The sequence below is a fragment of the Alligator mississippiensis genome, chromosome 15, assembly GCF_030867095.1.
Source record: "Alligator mississippiensis isolate rAllMis1 chromosome 15, rAllMis1, whole genome shotgun sequence".
Lineage (NCBI taxonomy): Eukaryota > Metazoa > Chordata > Crocodylia > Alligatoridae > Alligator > Alligator mississippiensis.
Genome location: NC_081838.1, coordinates 19,181,659 through 19,203,668, shown reverse-complemented (window position 1 = coordinate 19,203,668; position 22,010 = coordinate 19,181,659). Strand labels below are relative to the sequence as shown.

The following is a 22,010-nucleotide window of genomic DNA, read 5'->3' as shown; positions in this document are numbered from 1 at the left end:
AGTCTGGGGGAAGGGGGAAAGCATGAAGGCGCTTTGTCTATGACCCCAGGGAGGAGGGTAGGCAACAGCATGAGGGGGCAAGAGGTGCCTGACATCCCGGGGGGGGGGGGGGGGGGGGGGGGGGCGACAGCGCAAAGAGGATGCGCGAAATGCCTTGGCAAGTGAGAGAAGATAATGGTGGGATGGGAGAAAATCGCCCCAAAAATCCCCCGTGCCAGCTGGGCTGCGGTGGAGGCTGTATACGCACGGCCCCTCGCTGGGGTTCAACCGTCGGCGCCCGACCCTTTGCGCACGGCCCCTCTGGGCAGCGTGAGGTAAAAAGGCGGGAAACAAGCTCCCGGCTTGGGGCGGCGAGGAAGGGACTGCTTTGCGCACGGCCCTGCTCGGCGGTGGGCGGGGCCACAGAGCCTCCCCTGAGGCGGCCGAGTCCCCTCAGTCTTCCCTTCCCCGCTCAGCGCCGTATTGCCTGCAGTCCCTTCAGTTTTCACGTGCCCCTCAGACCCCCTTCTTTGCTCCCTCAAGACACTTCCCCCCCCCCCCCAGCATCACACCAACACACCAGCGTGCGATGTAGTCCCGTCTCCCCCTCCCCCCGGCCCTCAGCCAGCATTGAATCGCACTTCGGAAGATGTAAAAGCGTCCTCATTCCACATCACAGAGAAGGGGCTTGTGCCTGACAACCAAAGCAAGGGGGAAGTTGTGGAAAAGGTGTTTTGCAGGGTCAAAACAGACACGGGCAAATTTACGCACCAAAAAAGGGATGCAATTGGTAGGAAAACACATTTGTATCGGTTTGGGTTTTTTGTTGTTTTTTTTTAACTTCTCCTTCAAAATCTTTAAAAACAATAGACAACCCAATCCTGCTGCATTACTTCAGCAAGTGGCCGGGTTGGAGACACGCTGCAGGAGTCTGCTGTTTGGCAGAGCTGGGCATTTACTTCTTAATGCACTCCACTCGATGCGTCCCAACCAGTGGTTTTCTTAGGCCGGTTCCTTTTGACCATGTTTTTTTATAGGCAAAAATATATTTTGTAAAGCATTTTAATTTTTTTCCGTCCCAAATGAGGTCCCTCCATAGGCAGGCATGAGGGAGGTGATGGTCCAGATGGGGAGTGATGGAGAACAGCTGTCCCCTTCTCACATGTGTATCTATCTGCCTCTTGAGTTTTGGCTGCTCTGAAAAAAATCCTCCCACAGTCTAATATATAACGGTGAAGCAAGTTGGTATGTGAGCAGTACTCGGGCCGCTAATGGCATGGAGATCAATGGGCTTATTTACATTAATAAAGAGTAGTCACATTAAGATGGATTAAGGATCATGTACTGTGTTGTCAAAAGTGAATGGATAGGCTCTATATATGGGGTATCAAAATGCAATAGGATGTGAACTGACATCAATATTTTATTAACAGATAGAAGTCTATCAAAATGGCAACTGCACAGATGCAGAGAAGCTCCATGGTATGCCATACTTCCATTTATTTGAATGTGTTTTTAAAAGAGTTTCATAGTCGCTAGGGGCTGAAAGGGACCTTACAGATCATCAAATCAGCCCCACCCCTGCACGTGGGCAGGAAAGATGTAAATTATTACTGTTACAAGACCCGCATCATTAATTTTACTTTAGTTTCATTATGTCCCCAAAATGCACCTTTAAACCCTCTACTCGTGAGTAGTTGAGATTCAAATAATTTATTCTTGTATAAAGAAATATGCTATTCAGGTGTATAATTTATTCTAAATCGCCTGATGTACATTTGTCGGGGATCAGATAAACACTAGAAAGAAAGAAACACACTGGAGTCAATGAAACTTAGTCAAAATGTACAAAATCAACATATTTTAGAACTGTATTGGATCAGGGCCTTTGACATACTATAAAATAGAGATTATGTCCAAGGAAGGAAGCAGGAGAAGAATGAAGAGTATTTTTTTACGCTTCCTGTTAGTTTCTTTCACATTTAAAAAAAAGTTGGTCAGGGAGTATTTGACTAGTGAAAGAAAACGCATTTGGTTGGCTTTCACCATTATGTCTGAAAAACAAAAGAAAAAAAATTAAAAACCCTGTATACTAGAAATTAATTCCTGTCTTTCTCTCTCTAAATTTTAGAGTGCAGTACTATTTCCTAATAAAATATCCACTGAACAGCAGTCTTTGGTACTAGTAAAAAGGCTTTTGGCAGTGGCAGTGTCATGCATCACTTACCTAAGAGGAATCTTTCCCGAATGTGCCTACGGAACAAGATACCTAGATGGTAAGAAAGCTGTATTTCACAAGGTCATTGGGGAGTCTTAATGAATTCTTATAAAGTGCTTTCACATCCTTGAAAGTTGCTGGTGGATGTCCGTGTGCGTGGAAGGTATTAGTGAGTGCTGGTGGGTGGGTGTATAGTAAGCCCTGGTTAATTCGTGTATATAGGATAATTTGGCCTCATTAGCCATCTTCCTACAGGCAGATAAGACAATCGTGGAAGACAATCACCCTTCAGTGCCAGGGATTGCAGAAGGGAAGGAGGAATTTGCCCCTATGTTTTTAATTCACCATTTTTCCAATTGTCTGCAGTGCCACCCTCCAATTTACTAACCGCTGATTACTGGTCTCTACCAGATAATTCATCATTATTTGCATTCCTCTTGAAATACACACACACACACACACTATATGAAAATAAAATAAAACTGCACTTCATGTATATGCATATGAGATGCATTGACTTAATTGCATCACATGATGCTGGTCCCAATTTTTGCCTGTTAACAAACATCATCTGCATATTGGTTAATTGCATAAACCACTTAAATTCATAAGAGCTCTTGCGCCCACTGCCTACTTTGTAATGTAACTGTATCCCATTTAACTGCATAATTGATGAAACTGTCTAGGAGTCATCCGTTTCTCAAGGCTTCTAAAAAGTAGCCCTGAAATCACTAGGTCCTGTGGATTTCAAGGCCCAAGGTGCTCTGACAGAAAGCAAAGAGCCTTACTGAGGTGAAAAGAGGAAGCTTCTGTTATTAAAGGATGTTTTCACAGGGGGTGGGTATTTGCATACTTACCAGCTTCATCTCTACAACAGCAGTAATACACATGCCCCATGCAGTATACTGCATTTAAACTACAGCTTCAGGATTGAAAAAATATTATGCACTTAGAGTATAAACAGAGTATACTACTTGTGTCTATATTTATATAGTGTTGTTTCTATAGGTGAAGATAAAGCTAATTCAGGTGGATGTTCAACAGCTAAAAATGTCAGTAATGCAAATTCTATCATCTGTATTTATGACAAAGAATTGAAAGAGCTTATTCTAGCTAACCTGGTTGTTCTGTATTGTAACAGCACTTTTTTCTGTATAAACATCATTTTTCTTTATTTGAGATCTTTGTGTCAAAATTTTGAGGGAAGACAAAACCTGCCCTGGATCTAGTCAGTTGGTGAAATGGTATGTCAATTACAATATATATATATATATATATATATATATAAGAAAGTTATCATATGTAAAGTCTGAAAGTTGACTCTTTAGTTTTCTCTGGTTATTAAAAATAGTTTACTAGTAATGAATGACTGCTCAGAAAGCGTTTGTAATACTTTGTATTTACTGTTTCCTCATGGATAAATCAGGATTTGTCCATTTCAGTCCCATATAATAGTCTTACCTTGTGTATATCCATTTATGGAAAAGTTTACAGTTTTAGTACAAATTCAGTATATTTGCAACTAAACATGTAAGTAGTTCCGAGTCAATGGGCCAACTCACATATTTAAAGTTATGCCAGACCTTAAGCATCCTTTTAAAGCCGGCAAAGACAAGTTCATGCAAACTGATTCTGGTATCAGGTATGTATCTGAACAATCGTTATTGACTTTTCTCATTAATCCTTGAGCGGCCTGCTTCTGTTTTCTTCCACCTTGCCTATTAATTTCTGCACTACAAGAAAATTGCTGTCCAGGAAGAACGGGGAGTGCTGTACGCTCACTTTCCCCTGGTGTAAATAACTGCCCAAAGTGCTTGTGAATGGAAAATCCAGCCCTTATTCTTTACCGGTTGTGGCTGAAAATATGGTATTTGTATAAACTTTGCATAACTAAACATGTATGTGCACATAATGCAACGAGACTGATTATTACTTTTTTCCCCCTAAAGTGCCATTGGGATATGGCAAATACTAGATACACTGTGGGTCAGTGTATATTTTGGTATCTCTTTTTTTGCCTATTTTCATCACGATGTAAAATAAATTTTCAACTTTTAAATAACAAGCCAAAACAATAGTTTTCTTGATTTTTGTCATTCAAAAATGTGGAGACTTAAATGAAATAGACAGTTAAACTTATTAAATTACTTATGAACATAAATGTTAGAAAGTGTTGGAAAATTGTAGATGTACAATTTAATTATATTTTTATTCATCCTTTGAAAAGTCTGGCATGTTTGGGGTGTTACAAACATAATAATTAATTGTATCTATTACTAGTAATAAGAGGACAAAAATAATGGAATAAGCCTTGTTTATTACTTCTGTAATTTAATATTAAAAAGCATTAAATGCAAGAATTTCATCTTGAAGGAATATTTTATTTAATCAGAAGCAAACAAATGATAATTAATAGCAGATAGAAAATATTATTTGATTTTTGCAGGATGTTGGGATGCTATGATGCTTTGCAGAAAAAATATGTAAGTCTTCCTGAATAATTTTGTTATATTTTAATAAACTGAAATATTGCCGATTTGTATAATTTCGATAGCTGACACTGTGGGTATGGGGCTTACTAGTTACAATATAGCAACAATTTAATAAGGTATAACAAATAATGGTGATTTATAATGCTCAGCATCTCACAGGAAATGGCCCATAATTCTTGATGCTAGAGATTTGTGTCCAGTTTATATTAGCTGAGGATCTGGCACCAGAAGATTGGAAAAAAATTCTGATATCCTGATGCAGAAAAAGTACTTGAAATCAATTGTACTCATACACTTGCTTAACATTAAGCATGTGTATAAATAATTTGCTAATTAGAAAAGGAAGTAAATACATATTTAAGTGCTTAGCCGAATCAGGGCCCTAAATCCCACCTGTTGTTTTATTTCAGCCAATAATCTACAACAGTTTATAGATCCAAAAAAACAAAATAGGTTTTTGAGCAAGATTATCTTGGAGGATATATTTAATTGATTGTTACTTTCTTAATTATATCTTAAACAGCTACGAATGATTGTCCTAGCAGTAAGTACCTTTATAGTATTTAACCTTCCTTTCAAAATAAATGTATTTATATGCATTCATTTGTAGTCTCATATTTATATGATTTTTTTTTTTAAATCCAGGTCTATACCCATCCAGAAGATCCTCAGGTAAACTTAATATGATATTGATGTTTGACTGATGCTAGTACATTTACAATAAAATGTATGTATAGAAACATCACAATACTTAACATCTGGTGCATGTTGATGCTGTTATTTCTATAAAGAAACATGGTAATATAGGAATTGTCAGACCTCATCAGAACAGTTAGACCAGTATCTTGCATCCAACTGATGTTGGAGAGGAAGGTGCAAACCCCATAGTGAACACTTAGAGAGTATTCTGCTGTAAGGGAAATTTCTCCCTAATTGTACAGCAAATTCCATATATTCTTCCCAGTCAAATGTAATCTTATTTATCTGGCCACTGGGTGTCACCAGAGCTCTGTTTTGATGTGGATGAGCTAGCATTGATACTAGCTAAGGAGGTTATAAAATAAGGAATGCAAAACTCTAGAACTCTTGGTTCAGAGATACCTTTTATTAGACCAACTGAGAAATCTAAAAATAAAAAAGTCTTTTTCTGCAAGCTTTCGGGCGCGCACACCCTTCATCAGGCTCAGGGAAAACTAAAGATGGTAAAAACTCCCCATAGGTAGGAAATAAACTTCATTTTTGCACATATAATAAGGAGTCTTTTTTGTGGGGGGAGTTTTAAAAGAAAAACCTTCCACTTCAATATTCATTTTTATCATAATGTGTAATAGTCACTTATGTAAAACTTTGGCTAAAAACATGCACCGAATCAGGCAATAAAATTACAATTTACAGAGTTTGTTAAAATGGTACAATAAAAGTATACATTCTATTTAATTTTCTCTCTTACCCTTTCTGCAACAATGCAGATACACCTGGTGAGTATAGGACAAAAGGCAGGGTAGAAATGCACCTTTTATAGACTAACTAAATAAAACAGAGAGGATGAACACAAGTTCAGTTTATTAGATGCTGTGAAAGGACCTACAGAAAGCAAGAGTGTAAGGAGAGAGAGATTAAAATACAAAAGACAAGGAGGTGGGAGAGAGAGATAGTGGGGAGGGGGCCAGTGCTTGAAGAGGGAAGCAAAGGAGCAGCAAACCCATAGGAACTTCCAAAGGGGTCATGAAAACTACTCCAGGTCATGAGATAAGAATCCCAGTTGATCCTTGTTCCTTGTAAAGGGCAAGCTGTGACTCATTAGAGAGAAGCCAAATTGTTTTTTCTTCATTGAAACGGAAAGATCTATTCTCCTCTTTATCTCATAAAAAATAAGCAAGACCATAAATAATAGTTAAATCATATATTTGATTCTTATCTGAACGTGGAGTCCGACACCATCTACTCATAACAAATGCAAACCTCATTAAAGCAAAGGACAGTCTAGTATTGGCCTCCTGTTGTTTATCATTTCCCAGAGAAGATGGGTAGATTTCTAAATTACACTTTACTAATCTCAAAAAAGAAGTTTGAGAAAATCTCATTGTTACATATCTGTATGCCAGCATCTTTAAATATGAAATTAATAATGTCAGATTGTAAGAAAAGACTATTGACATTGCTTTTGATGGTTACAAAAAGTATATAATAAATTGGGCAGAAAAAATATCATAACAGGTCATTATGAAATTAGAAAATTGTAATCCCTGGAGATCACATTATAATGATGTATCATGACTGTTGTTTGACATGGACATTTCATTTAAAAGGCATGAAAGGTTGGTATACTCCAGACACGGAACCAGGAACAATCCTGTAATTTCACGTAGCAATTGGTACTTTATCTCCTGCTTACATAATCACGGTGTTTTATGTTTAGACAGTTACAGAATGTTATCAATTCAAATTCAAGTACACCAACAGTGGGCCAGTCATGGATTTCACCAGGTACTGTTCTCCTTATTGCTTTGCAGTTTACAGTGTATTTTTTTAGGAAACAGTGAAAAACTTTAGCGCCCTCTCTTATCTGTTGTCTGATTTCTGGAAGTTGAATCTTAAGATTTAAGTTTAATAAGGGAACATACTCTCCATACAAACCTATCATGAAGATGAGTTATAAGCAGCCTTATTACTGAGTATTAGTAAATATTTAGATTTAATGGGGCCTTCCATTTGTTGCCCCCTTCTGACTTCTTCTACAGAAGCATGTGCCCACAGAGATGTTTTTGGGTGTACACAGTTGAAAAACACAATGCTTTTTAGATTTTAAAGAGTTGCATACTTTAGGCCAGATAAACAAGCACTTCCTGCATTTTTGATTAACAGAACTCTTCTCCACCCCCCACCCCCTCTTCTCAGACATAAAATGCTCATTCACTTAACATGCTTGGACACTAATTCTAGAGATTTACATACGCAAGGACTTGCAGAACTGCCAGGTGAAGTGAATAGCAGTTTTTGCAGGGAGGCAGTTAGCCTTGTTAGTCTGAAGTTAGGTAAAATGCAAAGTAGAGATGCACCTTATAGATTAACTGAATCAGAAATGCATAAGCTTTCTTGAGCAAAAGCTTATGTCAGCATCTGATGAAGTGAGCTCTTGCTCATGAAACTATATGCATCTCCAATTTAATTAGTTTATAAGGTGCCTCTCAACCCTAATTTTTTGCAGCATGTGAGGGTAAGCTCAGATTTATGTCTCTGCATGTTTGGAACCTTGAAATGTACCAATTTCTCCTTGGGTATTTGGAGGGTAAGATTTTTCAAACAGCACATATATTGCAAAGTACAGGAGTGGGTTTCATTACTGTCTGAACAATGATGGTGTCCTGGTGTTGCTCGTTTCAAGTGTGATCCCAACAAGTTTTGACAACACGCAATTGTCTTAGGACATATATGTACTCACGGCTTCTTGAAGTCAGACTTGTATGATGATAATGTGATATTTGCTTCCTTGACATATTTAGAGAAACTTAAAAGAAATTAACTTTATTAGTGTAACATTAGAAACAATGCAATCTCCATAGAAGATCTGAATCCTTTGCTCATCCTTAGTAAGAATAAAGGAAATGACTCAAACATCACGTGTGCAGACACCAAGAAAGCAAGCATCCTCCTCATTCGCAAGATTTACGTTCTGATGCAGAACCTGGGCCCATTACCTAGTGACGTCTGCTTGACAATGAAGCTCTTTTATTATGATGAAGGTACTGTTTCCACATAATTTTTATTTATTTTTTGTATAAACAGTCATTTTCGATTACTGTAATGATATTGTTTCCATATATTGTTACCAATGTTAAGGCTAAACAACTGTGAGGTTTTTTTTCCCTGTGTGTCTTTTTGCTTGTGTAGTCCTGAATTTTTTAAGTTCTAGTGAAAAACTATTGGCCCTTTTGAAGTCAAAGAAAGTTTTGCTATTGATTTCAGTGAAACCAGGATTTCACATTTTTATTTATTTTGATGTGCCTAAATGGCACATACCAGCTGCATACATGCCATAACTTAAACACAGCTTGTGATTCAGCTCGGCACATGCAAGCCTACTAAACATACTCAGGAGGGCCACATTTGGCAGCCAAATAGAATTGCCCAGGTACATGGAAGAATCCTGAAAAGGTTTGTCAGGTGGGAGGGAGTAGGATGGCCTTGCCATCTTTTAGCCGAATAGTCTGGTGGTTAGGACACTTCCCCAGAGAGGAGACCTGGGTTATAGGCTCCTCTAGCCTAGATTGAATTGATCTGCTGTTTCCTAGCACATTCTAATATAATAAAAGACTTTGTCTGTCTGTCTGTTTGTAATGCTTTATTTGCACTCTGCTTGGTTGTCTCGGCAGCCAGTCACAATGCTGACTAAAACGGTCAGAGTGCTCTAAGAGTATTCCGGACAGGAGGCAGCAGCATGGCGGATCACCGCCATGATGGCGGGGACGGAGAGGATGGAGTGAGAGGGCGCCAAGGCCAGCGCTGCTGGCCTGGCTCCCGCCCTGGCCCTGCTCTCTGGAGGTGGTGGCAGGACAGGGTGCTGGCTGAGGGGGATGGCGGGGCAGGCTTCCCCCCACCTTCTGCTCCTGGGAGGTGGCGGCAGCAGCACAGGGTGGTGGGTGGCAGCACTTTGTCCCCGCCCACCCCCCCACCTCATTCCTGATGGGCAATTGGCTAGTTTCCATATAACAGTGTATCACATCCATTCTTTTCTACAGTTACACCACCTGATTACCAACCTCCAGGTTTTAAAGAAGGTGATTGTGAAGGAATGATATTTGAGGGGGAACCCATGTACCTAAATGTGGGTGAGGTGCCAACTCCATTTCACATGCTGAAAGTTAAAGTGACAACTGAGAGGGAACGAATGGAAAATATTGATAAAACCATATTAAAGCAAGGAGACACTAAGGTGCCTCTTCAGGCAGTAAGACGGGACAAAGATGGTCCAGGGGAACGGAACAGACACACAAATGTAAGGGCTCAAACACTAAGTGCAATTTGTAATTAAAATGCTTTAACATTTGAAGCCTATAGAAAAGGGTCACTGATCAGTTATATTGTCCACTGAGTTATATTTAAAGCATTATGTTGCCAAATATATCCAGAAAAGCTTATTTCTATTTATTTACATTTGTTTTCTTAACTTTACTGCTCAAACTGGAGCTATCTGTTTTTAAAATACATGAAGCTGTGCATCAGGGTAATGCAGGTGATCTTTGGTATAAAATGCCATGGGACATTTCACAAGACGAAAGGGTAAGGAACAGGTAGTTGTTATGATGTCCTAGATACATTTCAATTTCATTACATTATGTCTACCTAAATCTTCCCATTCATTTGAAGTGAATAGATTATTTTTCATTTTATGCCCTAAACTAACGTAGTATTTCTAGCACATGCAAATTTTGTGCTTCTGTGTCCACATTTCCATTTTCTTGCTATCCATGATCTTGATTTTTGCCAGGACTCATGCATGAGTACTGGAACTAGTCACATCAGTAAAATTATCCATATGCATAAAAATTTGTAAGATTGGTGTCTAAATGTTGAGAGATTGTTAGTTCTAATTTTGAACCCAGATTGAACTACTTACAGTGGAGCAATAATGATGCCATAGTTAAAAATTGTGGCAGAAATTGTATTTGACAGTGACCTTAGCAAAAACCCGGGCAGATGAACTGCCCAGAGGCATGAAATGTGTGACAGTCAAACTCATCTAGCTGTTGGTAGCAGTGTGTAAGGTCATGATTCTCAACAAGGGTGGTGTGGCACTCTGAAGAGCCTTGAAATCTTTTCAAGTGTTCTGTGGGATGCCACAAAATGTTAGTACTGCTAGATTTGCAAGCATGATTCATAAGAATAAACTCGGAGATTTCAAATAAATCCATTTGTGGTCTTCCTCAGTTATGCCAGAAAATTCTCTCTCCAGCCCTGTTTCAATTATTTTAATATTTTGGGTGGTTGGGATGTCTCCTGATTACTAAATGAAGTTCCTTCTTATGTTAATAATTACAGTGTCAGAATAAAAGACAAGATTCTTACTCCCAGCAAGGCCAAATCTCATTAGTTAAGTTTAATATTTTTATTCCACTGAGAATCAATGTACAACTTACAGACTATCTGTTTTCTTTCTCTCTCTCCCTCTTTTTTTTCCCTAGGAAGATTTTGTCATGGATAATAAAGTGGAAGATCAGAAAAAAGCAAATAGACATTTAGATGTTGAAGGTAATATATATATATAAAAATATATATACACCTCAGGTCAGATCATCAGCTCTGGCCTCCCTGTTCCTATTTTATTGAACAAAGAACAAAAGTATGCAATATATAGCACTACCGTCAATATAATATTGTACTGCTTTCTAATGTATAATCTGTGCCTTTATTTTATACTAGCAAATTGCCCATCAAAAATGATGGGCAGGCTGGGTGGCAGGGACAGAGCCCAGCGTTTGGTCCTGTGCTCCTGTTCCCCCCCGCCCATGCTAGTCCAACCCTGCCCCCTTATGGCCCAATCCTGTTCCCCCACCCCACACCCCCTCCCTGCAATTTGGGTTTGGGTTTGGGGCTGGGGCCCCTCCCCCTCCTTCTGCCGCAGGACTGACCCTGTTGCCAACCCCCACCACAGCGGCCCTGCCCCTGCTTTAGGACTGGGTCCACTCCCACCACTGCTTTGGCTGTTCCCCTCCCCCTGGTCTCTCCCCCCTCCCCTCCCCCCCTGGTTCAGGGCCAGGCTCACACCTGCCCTTCCCCCTCCAGCAGCAGTGGTGGTGGACCCAAGCGCAGACCTGGCGGCGGCCACAGACACAGATTTGGCAGGGCAGGCACAGGTCCAGCGTGGCAGCTGAGGGCATGGGGTAGCAGCCACGGGGTGGTGGCCATAGCTATCGGTAACCACCCCCTCCCCTCCCTGCTGGCTCTTCTTGGGGCAGGGAGGCAGGGGTGGTCTGGCCCCTGGCTCCAAGGAGCAGATCGTGGGGGCAAGGCCAGTGCTGCTGGCCTCACCCCTCGGCTCCGTCCCCTCTGTTATGGTGGGGCTCCAGTCCCCATCAGAGTGGCAATTGGAGGCAGCCAATCAGAGTGCAAATAAAGCGTGATGGACAGACAGACAGACAGACAAAGGCTTTTATAATATTAGAATTACTGTTTTGTTAAGTTTTGCTTCGTGTTGTTAAATGCACTTTTTCCTCTCTCTCCGTTCTGAATTTATGCTATGTTCCATTCATGAGTATTTCAGTGCACTTAAAATTCAATTGAAATAGGTTAAATATTTATAATACAAGATCACTATATATCACTTGAGTTTTTATCTAAACACTCCTCCTATCCCCTGAAACAGTACAGAAGAAAAACAAAAGACTACAGTACTTAATAGAACTCTTAGTCTCTGTCCTCACTCTGACGTAACACTTTCTCACAGTAACAACTGCTCACATGGAAAAAGGTTTGATCCTGCACACTATCAAGTCTAAGGAAATGCATATACAATTATTTAATATAAATCTGATTTTCAGGTGTTTCTGCTCTAAGGGATAGCCTGATTCTCATTTCCACTAAGCCCCTTTGCATCAGTCTGTCATTGTCATGGCGCTACAGCAGGGTAAGCAACCCCTGGCACAGGTACCACAGTGTGGCACATAAAAGCATTTTGCATGGCATGCATGCCTCAGGGCAAATGGAGAAAGGGCAGGGCTGTGCTGCCACAACAAGGATCGGATCCCTTATGGCTCTCCTGTTGTCTGCCCTGTCACACCAACGTCAGACAAGTGGAGGTTGTGAGTGATTTTGGCACTCTGCCCAAAAATGTTTCCAACCCCTGGGCTACAGCCTAAATAAAAATTGGGCCCAATGAGGTGAAGACCTAAGGCACTGTAATTCCCATTAATAGAGTTGCTTTTGCACAGATGGAAGAATAGAGGCTTTTTAAAGTATCTGTTGATTTATTTCTCACCTGTACAAAATATATATCACTCGTATCTAAGAACCAAAATGTAAAAATGTTTTTAATTCAGTGTATAATTTATTTTATTATTCAACAAACCTTGCACAGAACTTAGTTTAACTTGTGAAGAAGATGAAAACATGAAGGCTGGAGAAAGCCAGAGTCCATCTGTTTCCAATTCTCAGGTATAAAAATGTATTCTCTTCCAATCTCATTTTTTAATATTTTCCCAAAGTTCTGTGCTCTTTTGTTTTCACACTAACGTTTTCAGTTTTAAGGCACCCTGAACACTTAATAGGCAATCTCTGCAGAAATGCTTCTTTTTATGTTTCAAGCCATAATCATTAACAATAAAAAGAAAAGCAAAACTCTAGAACTCTTGGTTCAGATATGATACCTTTTATTAAACCAGCTAAGACATCACAAAAAAATTATCTTTTTTGAAAGCTTTCAGGCTCACATGCCATTTATCAGGCTCAGGGAAAATTAAAGATGGTAAAAAGTCCCCACAGGTAGGAAATACATGCATTTATATTCTATCCTTACACTGCATATTTTATAATAAATATGTTTGATATTTAAAGATGTAAAAGCATTCAAAGGCATTTCTGTAATGGTGCTAAATATTGCAATAGACTGCGCCATATGATTAAAAATAGAAATAGATTTTTTCATGGTTGCAAAGCATCATCACTGAAGACTCCCTCTTTTACAGAAAATACTTAAATGTCTTTCTAAAGAAAATATATTGAATACATTTGCAAGTAAATAATTTCAGTGGTCAGATCTTTAAATGTATTTATGATTGATTCCAAGTCTGACTTTCTAAGCAAATGTTACAGCTAGGAATCATTCCAAAGACGGTAACAAGATTAATTATAAAACCTAAATACAAATCTGCTGTCGATAGAACATCTTCCAACTTCTTCTAAGAAGAAACTGACTTGAAGTATTATATAAAGCAACATCCAGACAGCAGACTCCCCTCTACAACTTAGAACAAACTGACAACATTTCTGTTTTATTTGGCTCTAATAAAATAATGTGATATCCATAATATATGGATATTATGCAGGCATGTACAGTGGAAATCCCCGGTTTTCTTGTTGTTGATGAAATCCTAAGGCTGTTACAAAATAATAAAAATACCCAGTGTATTCCCTGAAAACAGCACAATGCTGTGAAAGTGTAGAAGAGTACTACTTCTAACGCACATTGACCCTATGGTAACTATCAGTGATTGAATGTATAAATATAATTAAAAGTAACTCAGGGGCTAATTAAGCAAATCATGCACATGCCTGACTTTCAGCATAGCAGTCCCTTTGATTTCAGCAGAAGTACTTGTACATCAAGTTAGGCATGCGTTTTAGTCCTGTTGTAGACTGAGCCAGAGCACTTGATGTCATGCAGGACTAGGCCATCTGTACTGATTTAGTCTTGTAGTTCTAAAGCATATTTTTGATTGCGGTAACATTTCTTTTCTGGTTTTAGGTTGACCACTTAGTAAATAAGACATCAGAATTAAACATGATTGAGGGCAAGACAAGAAGTGGAAAAATATTTCACAGCAGCACAGTTAGTAATTTATTTTTAATCCAAAATTCTTTGTATTCAGAATGAAAATATGTTCTTCAATACAATTTATAGTACAGGGCTGAAATCCAGTCCCACTGAAGTAATCAGAAAAATGTCCATGGACTGAAGCAGGCAAGGATTTTGCTGCAGATTCATTCTTGTTTGGCTCTTGTTAAGGAACATGAACAACACAGTTCACATTTGTATTCCTAATATCAATGCTTATTCCTAAAAATTACATCAGTGTTCAGTCCCAACTGTCCAGCTGAGGGAATTATTTATATTTTCGTAGAATAAACTTGGCCAAAGTCTCTGTTGGCCTAATTCCATCAGCTACAATAGTGCTATGCCAGTAGAAAACTTAGCTAGTGCTTTGCTTTACGTCTCCTGTAAATTATTTTATTTATAAAACATTGAGCCAGGACTCTGTGCACAGAAGCTTGATTTATACAAAATGTTGGAAAGTCTATATTGCTTTCTTATTCCACGTTCAGTGTGGCCCCAGAATTTTTGAAACCCACTCCACCTACAGAAAATGTATTTGGGCTCCATACAGCTGGGACCAGTGGTGCCTGGGGGAAAGGATTTGACTCATGCTGCAGAGCTCCTGTGTCACCCAAATCTGCCCCTCACCCTTCAGTGGCTATTACTCCAGTCTGTGATAACCTAGAATTATATTCTGCACCTCTCTGCATCAGCTTGTCAGGCTCATGATCTACCTAAACGCCAGTTCTATGGCCCCACTGCAGATTTCTGCTATGTGGGGCTGGTACACAAACTCTTTCCACACTGCATCAAGGGGAGCAAAATTATACCCATGTGGCCACTTCGTCCACGATTCTTCCTGAACAACAACCCTTATTTGGGAATGTTAAGCACTACAGGTGCTTTTCCCTCAGAAAGAATTATGGGCAAATGCTACTACTCTCAGTAAATAAAGAACACTCTTCATCACTTATAGTTGAGAGAGGAAATTACATGTCATGGCAAAAGAAAATCATACCCTCCCTGTCGCCACTGAAAAGCTCTTCATTAATTTTTAACACAGGTTAGGGAACAACAGTAGCTTAAGGATCCACAGTGGGTTCCTAAATAGCTGTCTGCAGTCATCTTCTAAAACTAATAGTTACTTTGTTTCTCCATAGGTTTGTGAAAATCAAGCCAGGGAACATTGCAAAACCAATTCTGCAGCAGCTAAGTGTTCAAAAGAAATCCAGAAGAGAAATCGGTCTGAGTCAGAAAAACTTGTAAGTTTGTTTGTTTGTTTGTTTAAAGCTGCATTAAGAAAGCAAAGGATGCTTTTTGTATGTGGTGCATATGCTGGCAAGAACTTCACATCTGTGTATGGAAAATAAAATGCAGAATGTAAAGCAAGATGAGGGGGATTCTGCAAAACGCTGTCTTACCTTAGCCATCTGCAGTGAACACTGTCTCATGCCATGCAAACTAAATGAAAAATTAAGATATTTCACATATTTTCATAGACAAAGGCAGAGGCAAAAACTAAAGCTTTCATTATTACTATGTCAGGCTACAGATAAACAAGCTTAGTACTTCATATAGGCCTGAGCATAAAACATTGACAAATAAATTTTGGTTTTATTTAAATCTGTGTAAATCAAAAGCACCTTCATTAAGGTCAATGCAGTTAAATAGATGTAAAACCAAGTGTCTTGACAGTGTGCATCACCTAGTTAACATTAGATATTAAAGCTGGACTCCTAAGAAACATCACTTTCTCTTGAAGCCGTGGCACAAAGGAGCCTTAACTCTGAGTTTATAAATAACTTTAAAATCTCTTTCAGTATGTGCATGAGAGTTCTTGTGTTTGTATTTATGTACGAGTAATGTCACTGCAGGCCTGGATATGCTGAGCATGGCTCCTTGTGTAGCATGCAGTTGATTCCTATTATGAGATTCTTTTTTACCTTCATACCTTTTTTCACACCTAACACGAGTGAGAGAGCCATGGTTTATTCAGTGCGTGACCTGTAATGCAATCTGTATTTTCTCTTGGCAGGTTCATCAGTTTGAACTCTCATCTAGCCAAGATGCACTGCCAAAAAGGAGAAAATTTAGTGAGCCAAAGGAGCAGTTCTAGATCTCTATCTTTCTGTTCTTCATTTGTAGAATTCTTAATATGCTTATCCTTTTGTAATATGAATATTGTTAATGTTTCAGATAATTTACAGTTTTTTATTTTAAATTTTATTTGTGGAGAAAATGCAGAGTGTACTTTATAGCCAAGAAAAGCTTGTCAAGAGAGGCTTCAATTTTAAATATTGTTTGTAATTTTTAAACAAGGTTGTGTTCCAGTCTGGAGAGAGATGAGATGTAACCATTAATCTGATCTGAGGGGAAAAAAAGCTTCCTTTAGGAAGATTTCTAGGAAAGTTTTCTACAAATGCCCTTCCTAAGATGATTTTGCTGAAATCCCATTGCACCCTTGGAACTGAAACAGTGAGCTGCTGCCCCTCATGTCCTTTCTTGGGCTATTCTTAACGATCTTAATTTTATTTTTTTATTCAAGATATACCCAATAGACCCAACAGAAAAACTAAAATCACCTCTGGTATTTGGGGTTTATAGCAGGAAATCAGGCTAAGAAAGCTGGCGTGGCCATTCTGCAACAAGACTATAGCTTCCCCTTTTTATTACACTGAAACAGCAGTAGCCTGAAAATTCATGGGACCTGATCAATTTCCCCAACAGTACCATACCCAAAGTAAAAACAAAACAAAACAGGATTCATCTCTTTAGTTTCTAATCTTACAGTGAAATGCAGGAATTCATATGCTACACTGTTGAGAGGCATATAAAGCTAAGTATTAATCATTATTATATGTGGCATGCCGCCATGCAGAGTATACAGTATTACATACTGTAATAATGAACTAGGGTCAAACCAGAAAAGCAGACAACTCAGCTTTTACAAATGCAAAGTGATGAGTTGCAGCTATTAGATAGTGTCATTTAACTGCTTTTACAAAATTGTTTGCTTTTCATAAACTTTGTGTTCACTGAAATAATGCTCCTTATAAAGAACAGGTAGCAACTACTGCTATAGTTCAACTACATGCAAGTAGCTTAGTATTTTTGCCCTTGGTTTTAATTTTTATACTAAAAATATCTTGTTATACTCCTCCCTAATTAGGACCATGTTATTTACTAATTTGTTAGTGTGCATTTCTTGAAATATAATGAGTCATAAAGTTTGACTTAAAGATGCTCTTGATTTTAATGAAATGTCTTGGGACTTGATTTCAATGTGCTTTGCTTATTTTAAAGTGCCATTTTACAGTTTTGTTCCATTTTAGATGAAAAATAAAACTATAGAATCTGAATGGACTGGATAATGTCCATGCAAACACTACATGAAGAGTGCACAATATTATGAGATGATGCATTATGATGTAGTCTGAAAGAAACAGGAAAAAGCCAGGGGCATCCCAGCCTCCTCCCCTAAGTTAGACCAGCAGGTTCTAGCTTTTCGTGTTTCACTGGGGCAGTTCCCCTGCGCACCCACTTTCAAGTCGGGTTGGTGCTGCAGTATTAGAGCCCCTGTCTTCCCATGTCCGACTTGTACCATGCTGTCCAACTCAGACTTCTGCTTTAGGATTAAAGGAGTTTACATGTTAATACTTGTATCTTTCAGCCAGAGCTTTTATACTTCAGACTTTCAGACACAGATGAATGCAATACACTCAAAATATTCAGAGGGTATCAGGAGGTGAAGCAATGCTATTTAGGGCTGCCATCAGGTTTATTAACACAAAATGGCATTTGGGGTGGGGGGCATAAGGAAGTGCCCATTTGGGGGAGATGGAAGCATGAATGATTTGTGCCCCAGTGTCTGGGCGAGTGTGACTGTGGTAGGAGCATGGCAGCAGTAAGCAGGGAGGTCCCACAGATGCCGCCAATGCTGTTGGCAATGTGGGGGGTGGTGATGAGCGCTAACCAAGGGTTTCCAGGGATTGCGGACCGCCTGCAGATGCTGCTGGTGGTGGGGTGGTGAGCAGTGACCACCTGCAGGTGCCGCAGACATCTTTTTGTAGGGAGTGGACTGCCACACTCGGGGTGCACATGCACCTGTGCGCATCCCCTACACGTCACCCTTGGATGGAAGTGATAGGCACTGTGCCTGTGAAGACCTGGACCTCCTTTCTAGATGCTGCTGGACGGATACGTACTGATTTCTCCTCTAATTCTCAGTGTTGCCCTTGTGCAACAGGCATGGGTCTAGATACCCTGCCAGACACAGCCCTTCTGGATTGTTTGGTGCTGCTGGTTCAAAACTAGTCCCTGTGACCAAGTAACAGACGCAGAGGTACAGAAGTGCTCTGTATCATCTGCCATCCTGGGGCAGCCACCCTGGAGCAGTCCGAATCCAGCTTTCTCATCAGAAGCTGAGTCTTCACGAGCCTACTTCAGAGGGAACAGGAACCGCTTTGTCTAATACTTCAACATCCTCAGCTCGAATCTTCAGGAGGAACAAAGACTCTTTTATGAAGGTTGTAGTGCTGACCAAGGATACAGAGTCCAAACTTCAGAAGTATCAAATTAATCCTCCTGCCACATATAAAACCAATTAAGCAAAGTAACACTGAACAAGGGAATAACTTAACTGGAAGATCTGACTAATTTTTCCTAAGGCACAGCAGAACCACTGTTAGAATTGTTTAATACAAAAATATATTGGCAGGAAGGAAACCTACAGTATCATTTTATTTGTTTAATTCTGAAATGTTGCAGTGATCTGAATAGATCTGCTCAGTTCTGTTTCCAGTGGAGACAACGACCTGACCTGCTGAATTTGGAACCTGCTTTGCTTCCCAGCACAGCTGGACACGTTCCTTCAGGCAGACATTATACAGCTGGCATTACAACAGCACCTGTGCATCGCAACTAAGGGTAGGATCTTGCTCTGCCTGACACTGGGCAAGTGCAGAACCTGAGGCAAACAATTTACAATCCAAGCAGACAAGGCAGACCTAAAATTGGGGAAGAGGGGTTCTGTGGTGCAAGGGGAGTGAACAATGTCATGTTCCAAATTTAATTTTTTGGTTTGCTTTTCATTTTGGGGAGTGGGAATTGTTGTTAAAGGTGCTTATGGGGGGAGAGGAGGAGGACAGAGAGCGAGGAAATGGCAAGATGGAGGAGGTAGATGAAGGTAGTGGCACAGGCAGTAAAGGGGAACAGAAGCCTATTCAGTCTCCTGCACCTGGGCTGCAGCAGCTGCTCTCTGCTCTTACCTATCTGGCTTCTTTTTACATCCAAGCTCATGTGCTTGGGGTGGCCCGAGGGGTACATCCCCAGTGCCCCCAGAAGGGTGCTCCTTTGCAGAGTCCTGTACCCTGGGGAAGAGGAGGAAAGGCAGATTTCAGTCCCACCCTGTCCCCTGCAGCACACCGGGGTTAACAGGCCTAGCATCACAACTGTTCTGCGTTCAGCCATGAAAAGACCCAAAGCCAAGGCAGTGCACATTCACTCTTAATTCCCTCTCTCATACTGTTGCAGCTCATCACACACATCTATCTCCCTCTGCTACCTCTCTGCTTCCCTCTATATAATCGCACCATTGCATCCACTCCTGGAAAAAGACTGTAACAGAAACCAGAACACTAAGGAAATTTCCTGCTGCCATCACTGTGTCGTCCAAGGGCCTTCCACCCCAAACCCACAGCAATGCAAAACTTTCAACTTTTGTTTTCCCCCTAAAGTTCCCAGAGAGGATGCTTTTCTTTCTTGCCATCTTATTAAGCTGTTGAACAAAGGACGACACACATTTTCAAAACATTCGTGCTTTTGTGAAGAAAACTCATACCTAGAAAAACATCTAGATTTCCATATCCAAAAGAAAACAGTTTCACAGGAGGTGTTCAGGACCATGTTGCTATTTCATAGTTGGGTTCAACTGGAATATGAACTAAACCAATATTTGTCCCCATTACAATGACTATTGATTGGGTCTGAAAACGAGGGTCGGAAGGGACTCGGGTGCCACAGCCTGTGCATTCAGGTGTTCTCCACGCTGCAAGGTAGCAGTGTGCCAGAGGGGTGGCAGGGTTGATCCTAGGAGATCCAAGGCTCAAACAGTGGAAAGAAAAAGCAGGGTGGTGCATGCGGAGGCAGTGTGCACCATCCAAAACTGGAGCCTGGCCAGCTGGAGCCACACTCCAGCTGCCAGCCAGGCTCCACACGGCAGGATTGTTGCAGTTGTAGCCCTGGTAAGCACCCCCAAGTAAGGCTGCAGGGGCCAGCACTAGCTTTCCCTACCACCCCCAGGGTAACCTGTTGTGCGCCAGAGGGCATGTGGCACAGGCATTCCCTGGAGACGAGCAGCAGTGGCACAAGGTGTGCCACTGCTTCTTGTCCCTAGGGAAACAAACATCCATGTTTGTGTGAACAAGGCCATCTAGTCCAGGCCCCTGCTGAAAGCAGGACCAGCCCCAGCTACATCATCCCAGCCAAGGCTTTGTCTAGCAGGGTCTTAAATACCTCCCAGGATGGAGACTTCACCACCTCTCTGGGTAACCTGTTCCAGTGCTTTACTGCCCTCCTAGTGAGAAAATTTTCCCTAATATTCACCCTAAACTTCCCTGTTTGCAACTGGAGCCCATTGCTCCTTGTTCTGTCACCTACTACCATTGAGAACAGCCCAGCTCCATCCTATGGTTGTTGAACCTGCAATAAACTGGAGGAGCTCAGGGGAGCAGGGTGGTCTGGTAGGACATTGCATGACTGCTGGCATCAGACTGTGGACCACTGGGTAGCTTTGTAACATGCGGGACGATATACAACACTACCTGGCTACAGGCTGCATGCTCGCAGGGTGTGAGTATGTGACATGACACCATACCACCCATGTACCACAACAATGCTTTATTTATTGCAGAACAGTGCAAGATACACAAGGCCACCCCCACAATATATGCAAAGTCACACGCATACACTCCAATATATGTCAGGCCACAGACACAACCCCCCAGTATATGGTAAGGCCAACCCCCCACCATATATGCAAAGCCCCCCCCCACCCCCCCATATATGTAAGGCCACACACACACAACCCCCCAGTATATGTTAAAGCAAACCCACCCCATTTATGCAAAGCCACACACACACATACACACACACCAATATGTACGGCCACTCCCCAATATATGTAAAGCCCCCCGCACCCCAATATACACAACGCTACACACACACACAACCCCCAGTATATGTTAAGGCCAACCCCCCCGCCCCCCATTTATGCAAAGCCAAACACACCCCAATATATATATGTAAGGAAAGGCCACACACATACACAAATAACCCCCCAAGATATGTAAGGCCACCCCCCATATATGTAAAGCCACACACACAACCCCCCTCAATATAATCTCCACACACAAACCCTCATACATGCAACCTGGCTGGGGAAGACGTGCCAGACCTCACTGCCGCGCTGCACAACTAAAGCCCTGTGATAACTGCCTGGCTGACTACACGACCCAAGAAGCTGCAGAGCTGCTCGGCCTCAGATCCAACACTGCACCGCCGCGCACCACCTCCCGCCAGCACAGGTGCAAAAACAAAACAAAAAAAAGCACACGACCTTCCCCGCAAAGCACCCTCCACCCCGCCGCTTCCACGAGGTTCCTACAGGCCACTAAGCTCCATGGCGCGAGATCAACCCCCTCTGCTCCAGCCGCTTTCTTCGTCAATTAACAATAAATAATTGCACTTTTTTTTTTTTTGCAGGAAAAAGAGGATTCCCACCCCTCCACCAGGT

The 22,010-nt window shown here is 41.0% G+C and overlaps 1 protein-coding gene and 1 long non-coding RNA gene across 5 annotated transcripts; one reads left to right on the top strand and one right to left on the bottom strand.

The window, feature by feature from the left end:
- Positions 1–224: 224 nt before the first annotated feature.
- HORMAD1 (HORMA domain containing 1) lies at positions 225–17,577 on the top strand. Of its 3 annotated transcripts, XM_059719197.1 has the most exons (15): positions 231–769; positions 1,413–1,461; positions 2,111–2,255; positions 3,378–3,441; positions 4,644–4,680; positions 5,213–5,233; positions 5,335–5,361; positions 7,109–7,176; positions 8,281–8,432; positions 9,429–9,685; positions 10,872–10,938; positions 12,764–12,840; positions 14,150–14,233; positions 15,379–15,480; positions 16,254–17,577. In XM_059719197.1, the coding sequence occupies exons 2-15, from the start codon at positions 1,429–1,431 to the stop codon at positions 16,332–16,334; spliced, it is 1,215 nt and encodes a 404-aa protein (XP_059575180.1). In that variant the 5' UTR covers positions 231–769; positions 1,413–1,428; the 3' UTR covers positions 16,335–17,577. The 3 variants fall into 3 exon arrangements, with proteins under 3 accessions (XP_059575179.1, XP_059575180.1, XP_019346442.1); XM_059719196.1 differs by having other exon boundaries at positions 225–769; positions 15,379–16,347; XM_019490897.2 differs by lacking the exons at positions 231–769; positions 1,413–1,461; positions 3,378–3,441 and having other exon boundaries at positions 2,180–2,255; positions 15,379–16,347.
- LOC106739692 (uncharacterized) lies at positions 17,453–21,984 on the bottom strand. Of its 2 annotated transcripts, none has more exons than XR_002091294.2 (3): positions 21,834–21,984; positions 19,486–19,587; positions 17,453–18,802 (listed from the first exon to the last, which is right to left on the bottom strand). It is a non-coding gene; the product is annotated as an uncharacterized LOC106739692 (long non-coding RNA). The 2 variants fall into 2 exon arrangements; XR_002091295.2 differs by having other exon boundaries at positions 21,882–21,984.
- Between the last annotated feature and the right edge of the window lie 26 nt (positions 21,985–22,010).

Excerpts from the sequence above, each read along its gene's own strand:
- HORMAD1 (XM_059719196.1), top strand. The coding sequence starts at position 1,429 with ATGGCAACTGCACAGATGCAGAGAAGCTCCATG. Across the intron at positions 3,442-4,643 it reads TCTAGTCAGTTGGTGAAATG|GATGTTGGGATGCTATGATG; the intron begins GTATGTCAATTA and ends TGATTTTTGCAG. Across the intron at positions 4,681-5,212 it reads ATGCTTTGCAGAAAAAATAT|CTACGAATGATTGTCCTAGC; the intron begins GTAAGTCTTCCT and ends TATCTTAAACAG.